At 39.2% G+C, this 12,490-nt stretch overlaps 2 protein-coding genes across 3 annotated transcripts; both read right to left on the bottom strand.

Annotated features, from left to right (window-relative positions):
- Positions 1-3,642: 3,642 nt before the first annotated feature.
- On the bottom strand, positions 3,643-8,461 carry LOC125223646 (outer envelope protein 61-like). Its single transcript, XM_048126890.2, has 11 exons — positions 8,214-8,461; positions 7,675-7,905; positions 6,996-7,052; positions 6,772-6,900; positions 6,338-6,415; positions 6,156-6,226; positions 5,943-5,992; positions 5,655-5,850; positions 4,664-5,342; positions 4,062-4,205; positions 3,643-3,892 (listed from the first exon to the last, which is right to left on the bottom strand). The coding sequence occupies exons 1-11, from the start codon at positions 8,307-8,309 to the stop codon at positions 3,746-3,748; spliced, it is 1,878 nt and encodes a 625-aa protein (XP_047982847.1). The 5' UTR covers positions 8,310-8,461; the 3' UTR covers positions 3,643-3,745.
- A 1,978-nt stretch (positions 8,462-10,439) lies between these two features.
- CRR42 (DUF3148 family protein) lies at positions 10,440-11,415 on the bottom strand. 2 transcript variants are annotated; one of them, XM_048126892.2, is made up of 3 exons: positions 11,146-11,415; positions 10,936-10,985; positions 10,440-10,655 (listed from the first exon to the last, which is right to left on the bottom strand). In XM_048126892.2, the coding sequence occupies exons 1-3, from the start codon at positions 11,334-11,336 to the stop codon at positions 10,636-10,638; spliced, it is 261 nt and encodes an 86-aa protein (XP_047982849.1). In that variant the 5' UTR covers positions 11,337-11,415; the 3' UTR covers positions 10,440-10,635. The 2 variants fall into 2 exon arrangements, with proteins under 2 accessions (XP_047982849.1, XP_047982848.1); XM_048126891.2 differs by lacking the exon at positions 10,440-10,655 and having other exon boundaries at positions 10,681-10,985; positions 11,146-11,412.
- Positions 11,416-12,490: the final 1,075 nt, after the last annotated feature.

Raw genomic sequence — 12,490 nt, 5'->3', positions numbered from 1 at the left:
CCCTGCCTGATCCAGTCGAGAGGGACGGTGCGGGCGACGTCGAGGCGGAGTCGCGAGAGGTTGCGTCGCTGCTGGCGTTGGCGGCGAGACCCGTACCGCGGGTGTTGGACAAGATTCGGCAGGAGACAGCGACTTTTCCCGCGCTGGTGGAGTTGACTCGTAAGATCCAAGCTGGCGAGGCCCCCCGCCACTTATCGTTGGTGGACGGTCTTATTTACTTCAATAGAAGGATTCTAGTGGATGCGAGTTCGGGGGCGAAGCGAGAATTGTTACGCGAACATCATTGCACTCCGATGGCGGGTCACCCGGGCCATGAACGTACATTCCGCTTACTTGCTGCAGCTTTCTTTTGGCCAAAGATGCGCAAGGATGTGAAGATTTTTGTGGATGAGTGCGTGGTGTACCAGTCTACCAAGTATTCGACGCAGAAGCCGACAGGGTTGTTGCAACCACTACCCGTTCCTTCGCAGGTTTGGGAGGATGTGTCCATGGACTTTATTACAGGGTTACCGCAGTCTCGTGGTTATACGACGATAATGGTGGTCGTGGATAGGCTTTCAAAATACGCCCACTTTGCACCGTTACCTACGCGATTTGACGCTCTTCGGGTTGCTCAGTTATTCGTCAACACGGTGGTGCGCCTTCATGGGTTTCCTAAGATTCTTATCTCTGATCGAGACTCGGTATTTTTTAATGCAATTTGGGAAGAAATAATGCGGCTGAGCGGTACGAAGCTCCACTTTACCACGGCTTACCACCCGCAATCGGATGGGCAAACGGAGGTGCGCAACCGGGGATTGGAGCAGTATCTACGGGCTTTTACGGCCGATAAACCCTCCAAGTGGGCGAATTTCTTGCCTTGGGCGGAGTTGGCCCTGAATTGTTTCCATCATGCTGCTTTGGGCACCTCACCGTTTCGTGCTTTGTATGGCAGAGAGCCCCCCTTGTTGGTGGCCGCGCCCCCTTCGGCCCAGACCCCGCCCAAGGTCGCAGAAATGATTCGTGAACGGGGTGACATGCTCATTGAGCTGCGTCGAAATCTGGAACGGGCTCGCACAAGCATGGCCGCGACGGCTAATAGGCATCGTCGACATGTGGAGTTTGACGTAGGCGACTTGGTTTGGTTGAAATTACAACCCTATCGTCAACATTCAGTGGCGAGGCCTTTATCGGCTAAGTTGAGTAGGCGTTTTTATGGTCCCTTTGAGGTCTTGGCGCGGATTGGCCCGGTGGCCTATCGTTTACGACTGCCAGAGGGGAGCCGCATTCACGGCGTGTTCCATGTTAGCTTATTGAAGGAGTTCGTGGCAGGCGATGGTCCGCCGGAGGGAGTGAAGTTACCGGAACAGTTTGTGGGAGATCGTCCGATTGTTTCGCCGGAAGTCATTTTGGATTCTAAGGTGGTATGGCACGATGGGAAGCCAACGAAACACATCCTGGTACGTTGGTCAGATGGGTTGGGGTCGGCTACTTGGGAGCCGGCTGACCCCATTATGGAGAGATTTCCGGACCTCTTCCTTGAGGACAAGGAAGCTTCTAACGGGGGGGGGGGGGGGGGAGTTGTTACGAACACCCCTGACGCCTCTACGACTACAGCACCGGCGGAGGCTGAGAACACAAGCGTGGAGGAAGACATGGCAGAGCGCGAGGCAATGGAGGAAGAGGCGGTGAAACCTGATGCGAGCGACGGCGCGGAGGAGCCGGATAAGGCATGTGCGCCGGCGGGCAGAGAGTTGAGGCCGAGGAAGAATCTTAAACCGCCGGAGATGTACCGTGACTTTGCCCCCAAAGTAGAAGAGAAGTCTTTTTGCAATTATTTCCTTGTTTATTATTTTTCCTTATTTTGCTAAACTATTTTTATTTTCCTTTTTGAGTCGGGCGAAATTATGAGCCCCGTTCGGGTTTTCTTTGTTGGTTCTTTCCCGAATAGATTAGGTAAGTCGAACCAACCCTAGGGTCTTTAGTCTATAAATAGGCCTATTTCATTAACTTTGATTTTATGAATGAAATATTTTGCCCAAACTATCATGCAATTCGCTCATCAAACCTTTCGCTGCCGACGGGAACTCCCGCGCCAGCTCTTTAATTTTCGCCGCCGCGCTCTTCGAGCCGCCGGCAACTGTTTTTTTTGCTCGGAAGATAGTTAATCGGAGCCGTTACGGAGTACGTCTGTAACAGAATTGTAATGGCACATCCAAACCCAATAAACAAATAATTATTCTTGAGATTATTTACTCGCAAGCATTGTTAAATTGTGAGCAGAGAATCTCGATAGTATCAAGAATTGTAAAAAACTAAAGATAGGATTTTTAAGTGGGTATTCGAAAAGTAAAAAAGAAAACCTGGGAATGGGAAATCCTATTATTGGATTCACGTTGGAGAAGCTCGCATCGGAGAAGAAATCGGCGGCGGAGGGAGGTTTATCGGCGTCGGAGATAGGCGGATGCGGCCGCACAATCACCAGGTCGTCAAGTGCCCTCGCTGCGACTCGCTCAACACCAAATTCTGCTACTACAACCTCTCGCAGCCGCGCCACTTCTGCAAGAGCTGCCGCCGCTACTGGACCAAAGGCGGCGTCCTCCGCAATGTCCCCATCGGCGGCGGCTCCCACAAAACCAAGCACTCCAAGCCTAAAACCAATGCCGCCTCCTCCTCCTCCGCCGCCGCCGCCGCCGCCGAAGACGCAGAGGAAAAATCCACCGCGCAGAGCTCCAGCCTCACCACCTCCGCCGCCGCAGTCGCAACCGCAATCGCTCCTCCTACATCCTCCGCAGCGGAACCGATCCACACCACGCCAGATTCCGCCGTGATGTACAATTTCGCCGACGTGAGCTTCTCCAACGTGAATCCAATCGCAAACCCTAGCCTCGATCAGCAGCCGGCGGCGGCGGAGTAAAAAATATTTTAAATTCTAATTTTCTAATTTTATAAGAATATTTATAATAATAGTTAGTGAATTAATTAAGGAGTAAAAAATTAGAATTAAAATGTTAATTTTGGTCAAAATCGGGATTAAACTCGTTGACTGTTAGTTTCTAACGGAAATGTTGACGGGGGACCAAAATGATCAAATTTCCATATGTGCAGAACCAAAAAATCCAAAAAATAATGTTTAGGACCAATAAAATATAAAATGACCATATGTTCAGGACCAATTTTGGCCTTTACTCTTTAAAATATTACTAATATATTAATATACACAATCTATTCCTAACGACGCATGCATCTATTAAAATAAAGTTAGCAAATAAAAAAAACTTTCAACATAAAACACTAACCAGAATGAAGGTTGGAAATAAACACATTATTATTTTTATTAATCCCAAACAACTGATCATAATTCATAACATTTCACGAATTAATTAAATTGATTTGTGACAACAATGTGAAGCAATATGATTTCTCTTGTTAATTTTTTAAGTTGTGAGACGAACGACATTTTTATTCAAATCTCATGGATTTACTATCCGACACCAGACCAAATATTGGTAATATGCATTTTTTACCGTGGATTCCAGCAGTCATTTGAATAGGTATATATATAGTTTAATCATTTCCTCCATAAAAATGAATACGTTAATGTTATAGAATCCTTACCTAAACCTCACCAAACTAATACCAAGAGTTCAAGAACAAAAAGCATATCATCAACTAATCGGACATATATTTATCAGTATAATTAAAATTCCAGTTGAGTTATGAGTCCCTCTGTTTAGGGATCTCCGTTACATATAGTAGCATCCATCTACTTGCCAACCAACCCAAACCAATGAAGAACGACTGCTAAAAGGAGCATAAATATGGCCAACAACAATCCAGATCCTCCCAGGAAAAACTTCTTTGTCTTCTTTGCACCTTCTACGCCGCTTTGAATCCTACCCGCCCATTTCATCTGCACTCATTGTCATTCAGAATCAGTAACGAAACAAACAACTCATTACCCACACAAAACCCCTCTCAGCTAATTTTTTTTCCATTTGAGAATATGATCCTAAATGACAAACTGATAGCACTCAGGTTAACAGAAACTATGTCAAAGAAACATAGTGGGTGGTGCATACCATAGTGTCCAAAGTATCAGGAGACAAAGATGACATAGCCTGCTGAGCTTTCTCTGCATCTTCGCGTGAAAGTTTGAACCCAAATTGCTCGCTAATGTTAGCCATCGTGTCCGTGCTCATATTTTTCATCATTGATGAGAACATCTGCATAATATTATCACAAATACAATTGAGAACACATTTTCTACAATGGACAAAAGAAATGAGACAGGAATACACGAGTTTGGGGGCTTCATTCCATTCTAATTAGAGCTATATACTAGTTTTCCATAAAGCATATAAGTATTTCATATTTCAACAATGAGGCTAAGAACAGTCAAATATACTATCAAATTCTATTGCATATGTAAAACCAGACACACTGCCCAACATAATGTAACTGGCCATACTATAAGCTTTACTACAAACAATTATATTAAAGTCAAACTGGAACAATGAGTAATTGAAGTATAATCCAATCATATCATAATTTCATATTTTTACAATATAAAAAACCAATAGGATCTATCACATTTATACCACTCTCATGTGATAAACACTGAACAGAGGATTGAGAGAAGTGGCAGATAAAGCAGAAAATGCAAAAGGATGATGTGGGAAACCTGTCGCATAGCTGGATCCTTCAATTGGTTTCTCATTTGCTCTTGTAGATCACCACCCGAATTTAGGAAGCCCGACTCTGAAGAACTTGAATTAAGATGTCGGGAGGAACTACTTTCGCCAGCATCACTGCCATTTAATTTTAGATTATCTCGGGTTTTAAATTCATCTGATCTTAATCCATTGCTTGCAGTTGATGATGGTCGCTCCTGACCTCTCATGGATGAAGCCATCTCAAACATTTTTTGGCACTCATCAGGCGGCATCTTATTAATCATATCAGTTGCCATCTTGAGCATGTCTGGTGTCAAGTTTGGTGGAACTGATCCAGGGAAACCTGCTGACGGTGATGAAGCTGCCTCGTTCCCCTTTAAAGATGAAGCCATCTCAAACATCTTTTGAAGGTCTTCAGGCGGCGTTTTAGCCATAAGGTCAGTTGCAGTCTTGAGCATGTCAGGTGATAGATCTGGTGGAGTTGGTCCAGGAGTGAAACTACCACCATTTTTCTGTCCTTGGAAGGAGGAAGCCAACTGGAACATTTTATTGAGTTCTTCAGGTGACATCTTGCCTATGACATCAGTGGCAGTCTTTATCATATCAGGAGAAACACCTTCAACTTCTCCACCATTCATAGCAGACAATATCTCAGGATCAGTTTGAGAAATGAAATTCTGGAAGGATCTACAATAAAATAAAAAAAGAAAAAAAGAAAAGCTTATTTAACTTGGCAGTTAGCAATAGATAATACAAGCTCTGACACTGACAAGCCACATTCAGGGAAGCATAAATTTCAATACTGTTAAAAGCTCAAGCAATAAAATGAATACATAAAAAATTTTAATGCAAAAGAAGACAACTAATTAGTATTACTACCCTAACAGCATGGATCCCATAAGAAAATATTAGAAGCTAATGAAATTTTAGCTTCGCATTGTGGCAATCTTTTACAACTTGCACAAGAAAACGGCAAAAAGGGATTGACTGCAATGAAACCTGATAGATTCCGGGTCATCTTTTAAAGCCTTCAAATAATCATTATTAGATGACTGAGGTTCCACAATGCTAGCAGATCGACTAGATTTAGACTGAGTGGTTCCTTCTTGTGATAAAAACGAAGATTCTGATGTCAAATTCTCGCAGTTGTCAGACAATACTGTGGCTTCTTCAGTCATATCTTCAATAACCACCCCTAACGTCAAATGATAAATAGCACATAAATCCATATTATTCCCAGGAGTATCAATCAAAACACGAAAACTGATGTACAAGCAAGCAGCATACCTCTTGAATGAGTTCTGCCTCCTTCTTTATTCAATCTTTCCTCAGCTTCCCTACGTATATTTGGTATCAAAGAACATCAGTCAATAAAACCAATAAAGACAGCCATAAAGGTGCGAATCCTGGCCAAATGCAGGATGGGAAAAGCAGCCTCCATGGAAGCTGGATAATACTATCAAACAACAAGAGAACTTAGGGAACAGATAGATACAGTACCTTAAGCTATCTGCAATAGTTTCATCCCCAAGAGATACTTCATGTGCTTTAGTCAAGTCAGACACAGCTTCCTGAAAACATTCAATGTATATAAAGATAAGAGAGGGCATAATCAACAGTGAATAAATTATCAAGCTTACAATACATAATACTCATCAAAGAAATTCGAAACAGTTACTCACTCCTAGTTTTCCCAATTCCTTGTATGCTTGACCCCTTCGGTAGAGAGCTTTAGGGTTCATTGCATCATAAGCCAAAACCTGCAGTACAGCAAAGTTATCATACTAGCTACTCTTCATTGGTTACTCCAGGCCGTCAATGCAGAAGTTCACATAACTGTAGTGTAACTGTTTCTTCGAAATAAAATACTCCATAAAACTATGTTTAATTTGACAAGATCTTTACCAGAAGAGTACTCATCACAGATATGTTTAGCATTGTAGGCCCTAGAGCTAGAAAGTTGGAACTCACCAAGAGGTGAAATAATAATGATAAGCATATATAGATTAACAAGAAAATAAAATAGTTGGTAAGCTTTATTGATTGAGTTGAAGAACACACTTTGAAAGATAAAAATGTTTCTTCATTCAACACAAATAGAAGAATCTATCCTTACCTCTGTACCTTCTCCAATACACTCTTCATACTGCTTGGTTTTCAAGTAACATGACATCATATTAAGAGAGCATGCTAAAAGGAGATTCCTGTCCTTTGAAGTAGGAATATCTTTAAGATTTTTCTTTGCCTAATATCACCCAGAAAAAAAATGAGATTAAAATTTCCAGCCCCAAAAAGGAACACCAGTGCAGCTCAAAGATAACATGCACAAAATGAACTTACACGCATATATTTCTCCAGTGCCAATGTGTACTTTCCCTGACTATGAAGTTCATTACCCTGAAATTAGATAAACGAAATAAGTGCAACAAAAACTCCAATAAAGATCAACTAATTGGATTGCTATTTTTAAGTATTATTCTCATTCTCCAGTTTACTAATTACTAGTATTCCAGATACGCATATTTAACTAAGCATAGGTGCATGCAACATTCTAGGAGGCACTATAGATCCAACCAAACAACAAGATTAGCACATATCAACTCGGGCAAGAATATGAGGATTGTTTTTTTTTTGTTCTACCAGCTAAATTGACTTATGCCTCGGATCTATCCTGTATGATGCCTTGCAGTTGCAAGACAGTAATTTGACTTAAAAAATATATGGCCAGTCCTCAACCAAAGATGTGTTACAAGAGTACGTAATTAAACAACAGAGTTCTCAAAACTAGAATATTCAAAAGTAAAGCTAAGGTTATTAAGGAGCATGACCCATAAGCCCTGATTGAGTGATGGCTTGCTTGATTTGAAGAAATCATTTCGCCAATCATTCAGCAATTGAAATACTAGCAAGTAGCAACAACCCAAAAGTTAGCTAGTTTGTACTCAAAATGTCACTTGTGCATAGTACAAGTACAATAGGAACATGTGTGAAAAATAACAACTCAAGACATGTTCTCTACCTGCTTCTTCAGCATCTCGGCACCATTAATTTCATAAGACACGTGTGCATCCATACGCGCACGCATAGCAGCTAACTCTTCAGGTGAAGCATTTGCCATCTTCTCACCAATCTCAGCCATGTCCTCCGGACGAGTGTGTTTCAACTGCTCAGCAGCATGCTTGAAATCTTCAGTATTCAAATTTTGCATGCCTTGAGTTGCCATCCTCATTAAATCTGGATTGGACATCATCTGCAACAGTCATTGGTTAAATTAGCCCGGAATAGGAGCACATAAATCCAGTCAACTTGTCTAAACTCTAAACTATGTGCTACACATGAAGACCACAAAGCGATAACTACAAATCCACCCTAACCTACAAATAATTAAAAGAAAAAGTAATTCAGCCACGAAATGTTTTACAAGATAGCAATCTCTGCAAGGAATCCACATGATCAACCAGGTTAATTTCACACAAAGACACTTGCGGTATTCCTGATACAATCCAAAGATCATATTGACACTACAGCAACACAAAATGGAGTAGCTGGCACAAGTACCTGCTGCTGAATCCGAGCCAACTCAGCAGGAGACATCCGGCTCATCTGCTCCTGAGCCATCCTTATCAATTCGGGATCCATCATTCCGTTCAACATTCTTCCTAAAACCGAAATTCGATTAATTACGCAATTGAAGAGAAACAAGTGGTCGGATTTCGGGGCGCTTTGATTTGTTTGGGTATCAAATCAAAACGTGAAGCATAACAACAAAGAGTTTGTAAGGTTGATCGGTTTGGTTTTTATTAATATGAATACATACACCAGAGTGTCTCCAATGTACAATTAGAATTACGAGTTAACGTACATTTTGTAAATTTTAAATTTGTATTCTCTCTCCTCCTTATTTTAGTTCAAACATTTCTAATTTGTCATCATAGCGTTATTTTATAAATAAAGTAGAGAAAATAAGGCAAGAGAAACATAAAGTGAAAGTGATGCTTCCATATTTAAAAATGTGTCACTTAAAATACAACTTTTCAAAACGAAAAATGCATAAAGTGAGACGGAAAGAGTAAGACATGTGATAGTCAGATTTTAAAATATATATGTCCCTAAATTTTGATATAATATTGGTAAAAACACTTTTTCATTTTTAAGATTTTTTTTTTCTTCCAAATATTCTCTAGCCTTTAAGCAATATTTTAATCTAATCATAATTTGAGAGACTATCACCATTTTCTTTTCTGATTTTTTTTAAATTAACTCCTCTATTAAGGAGGAAATTACAAATAAACTTCTAAGAAAGGAGGAAATTATAACTAATGTCTATAGGTCTCGAACTCAGCACCTCATACATTGATGTCTAAGTTTCTTGCCGCTAGGACAAAGGCTCTGGACCATTTCCTTTTTTGAATTTGCAGTCACTAGGGTTGTCAAAATGGATATTGGATGCCCGATATCCAAACCTGAAATATCGGTAATTGAATACCCGATACCCAATTTTTCGGGTTTTAGGATCGGGTTCGAGTATATATTTATAAACCCAATGGTATTAGATTTTCAATATTTTTCGGATTTTTTATATGTAATTTTCAGATTTTATATACTCTTTTTTGCAGTTTAGGATTTATTTGATCAGATCGGATTTCTTAGTTTGGATTTTGAATTTTCTGACAATTTGGATCGGATTTATTTATCATAAATTTTGAATTTTCGGATGAAATCGAATTTGAAAAAGAATCTAATTTGAAATCTAAATGCATATCTTAAGGATGACCGGCACTACAATTTCAAGGGAAGGGTTAATTTTTTTACAATATAATTTTACCATTTTAGTACATCCCCACTAAATTAGCTCATTTTCTAATTTTAAATACATTTTCACCACATATTGATGAGATAGGTCTCATTATTCATTAATATAATTTCAATTACATTTTCCTTGATCTATTATACTTTAACAATTCTGCGTTACAATTCATGCTGTACTAAAAGTCTCTATTTTTTGGGACAAAAGGAGTATGTGTTGTAGCAGTAGTTTGATTTCTTTTATTTTTGGGACAAAGGGTGCGTGAAAGTGGCACATTTACTCTTTTCTTTACTTTTCTAATAGGCACTTCCAATTCAGCCGAATCTTTAACGTCATACCTATCGACCATCAACAAACCAAGATATCTACTTCTTCCCCCACATGCCCGCCATCCCCGTGCAGTCATTGGACGAAATCCAATTTTCATATACTTGTGTTGCCTACTGTACAGAGGAAACAAGGCGGATCTTCAAAGTTTATGTCGTTATTTTGGAAGATCCAATCGTAAGAAATAACTAGAAGGCAAAGTCTTTTTAGGATAGAGAGTTGTCGAGGCATATCCTTGGATTCAGGCTCATTTCGAACAACATAGTTACAAAATTCATAAGTTTTGCGTCATCTACAACAAGAAAAATGATATAGATTGTGGCTCGCGCGAACCAGATAAGTTGAAATTAACCTTGAAAGTCTATCACACCGAAAACAAGAAGTCTTTCAGAGTTCATAATGAATTTCCTAATTATTTATAATAGTAATTTTTTAGTATTTTTTACTAGTATTAACCCAGATTTAAAAAAATGGCGTCTCATTTAAATTTGTTAACAAAAAAATTGTAGTACTCTGTTTTCAGTACATAAATATAGTGTGTTTGCCTGGACAGTAACAAATTTAATTTAAATTGATGGAATACGAAAAATTATGCAAACTAGTTCAAAATTAGATGACACACGTACCATATAAACAACTAAGCTAATATAAGTATAAACTACACAGAATATCCAATCAAATGAACGCACAATTAATATTCATGGATATCCATTCACTTATAAAAAACATGTTTATTACTAATTGTGCTACAAATCGATGGATAATGAATACGATAGGAATTGGCACTTCTTTTGGGTTATAGCATATTCTCCTTTTCTTGTTTTTCTTGCTCCTCTTTGTACATCATTATGTCACATTTCCACTGACTGAGGCATCCACAAAGAATTGTCATAAAGCATATAATGTGATCATTTTCTATTCGTTAATGGAGTATCTCAATCTTGGCATAATCACCTACAGATGATATGAACATATTGCATATATATTCGCTTATTAAATGATTAGCTAAAACGTGAGAATTTGTTACACTATTCTAAAGCCATCAACTCCAAAAACTTTGTATATAAAGGAAAATATGTAGAGAAATTAGATGTTAATCATCGAGTTCCAAAGGCTTGAAATATTTCCCATCTATGAGATAAGTACCAATACTCAGTCGTACTGCCCACACATCCATAGGCTTCCTCGAGACAATCCTGTTAATCATCAATTTATATTGCCAAAAGTTAGAGAAATCAAATAAATTCTCATATTTTTCATCAATTGAATTTCATTTGGTTTACGAAGAAAATACCAATTGAAAAAAAAAGAAACAATTAATTAGAGAAATATGAAGTGAGAAAAGATGGGACGGACCTGCCGACGTCACCGGGATTGACTAAGCCGGCGTTGGCGCGCAAGCAAGGAACAGAAGAAGCAGTTTTGAGCAGCTTTGGAGCCTCAATCACTATTATGGGAGACCCTACCTCTAGTTTTCTCGATTCGCATTTCACTACATGCCTTCTCCTTGCTGGAATGACGGAACACAGATGCAATATCATTGCCATGGATTTGGAATCTGATTATGTTTTTTTGTGCTTCTTACACCCTACTATATCTACTTTTGTGCTTCTCCAGTACAATCACTTATATTTGGATAAGATAAGTGATCTAAATATTAACAAAATAACAGCGTGTAAAATCTTAGAATCACCGTATATACCAAAATTAGTACTACTTGTAAAAGATCCCATCATATTTGAGTGGTGCGATTTCTCTTGTTGACTAATTTAAGACATCTACCTCGCCTGTTTGTTAGCTATCCTCATTTAGTTCCATATAGTAAAATAAAATCAATTAAACATTAGCGGCAGTATCATTACATTTCATGACACACAAGTGGAATACTTTTGACACATGACCAATGCGTATACATTCATTTATTCACACAAATGTTGAAGCAAAGAGTTCAACTATGCAACTGATGCTTGTATATATCAAGAGCTAGCTACCTCCACCTTCCTTCTCCGACACTAAGCATATGTTGTCTTTCTTCAGCTGACTAACTTTATTGATAATTTGCGATTAATTAGTATATTATGGCTTATTAGTGGTCAGTGGCAGATTTTTTAACTAATTATATTAATTTTTAATTGCTTAAGTCATATTTAAACTTATTTGACAATGAACATCGAATCAATCGTGTCGACAATGATGATCACAAAGTATGAACACATTCCACAAACCTACAAAATTGAAGGATATACACATTCCACAAACCCAGAAAGTCGACTTCCAAACCCAGAAAAATCACAGATCAGGAAGATGGATGAACAACAAACCCAAATATGTGTAAGCATATAAAGAAGCTCAAATATAGAACATATATCATCATTGACTTGCATCAACTTCACACAAAGAGGTTCATCTAGAATATAGGATCCAACGATTCCAACCCCTTTTCACCACAACCGTCGGGCGCCACCAATATCGTCGGGTTGTGAACGACAACGGTCATGGAATGAACATTTAGGCAGGTGCGGACGATGGCAGCCATGGCATGAGGCCGCAACTGCTAGGAGTGGAAGAGGGAGTTGGGGGGTTACGAGCGTGTGCTCGAGAAATGGGAGTGGAATAGTGTGTGGGTGGATTAGGGTGGGATTAGAAGAAAGAGTACAAGGGCAACTTGGAAATTTTGGTCAAACAGTATGCAATAACAACG

The sequence above is a fragment of the Salvia hispanica genome, chromosome 1 (genome assembly GCF_029641045.1).
Source record: "Salvia hispanica isolate PSC_SH4W2 chromosome 1, Shi_PSC_v1, whole genome shotgun sequence".
Lineage (NCBI taxonomy): Eukaryota > Viridiplantae > Streptophyta > Magnoliopsida > Lamiales > Lamiaceae > Salvia > Salvia hispanica.
The sequence above is the reverse complement of the archived record's forward strand: the minus strand, read 5'-3'. Positions and strand labels throughout refer to the sequence as shown.

Excerpts from the sequence above, each read along its gene's own strand:
- LOC125223646 (XM_048126890.2), bottom strand. The coding sequence starts at position 8,309 with ATGTTGAACGGAATGATGGATCCCGAATTGATAAGGATGGCTCAGGAG. Across the intron at positions 6,901-6,995 it reads CACTGGAGAAATATATGCGT|GCAAAGAAAAATCTTAAAGA; the intron begins GTAAGTTCATTT and ends GGGTGATATTAG. Across the intron at positions 3,893-4,061 it reads CTGATACTTTGGACACTATG|ATGAAATGGGCGGGTAGGAT; the intron begins GTATGCACCACC and ends CAATGAGTGCAG.
- CRR42 (XM_048126891.2), bottom strand. The coding sequence starts at position 11,336 with ATGGCAATGATATTGCATCTGTGTTCCGTCATTCCAGCAAGGAGAAGG. Across the intron at positions 10,986-11,145 it reads AATCCCGGTGACGTCGGCAG|GATTGTCTCGAGGAAGCCTA; the intron begins GTCCGTCCCATC and ends GATGATTAACAG.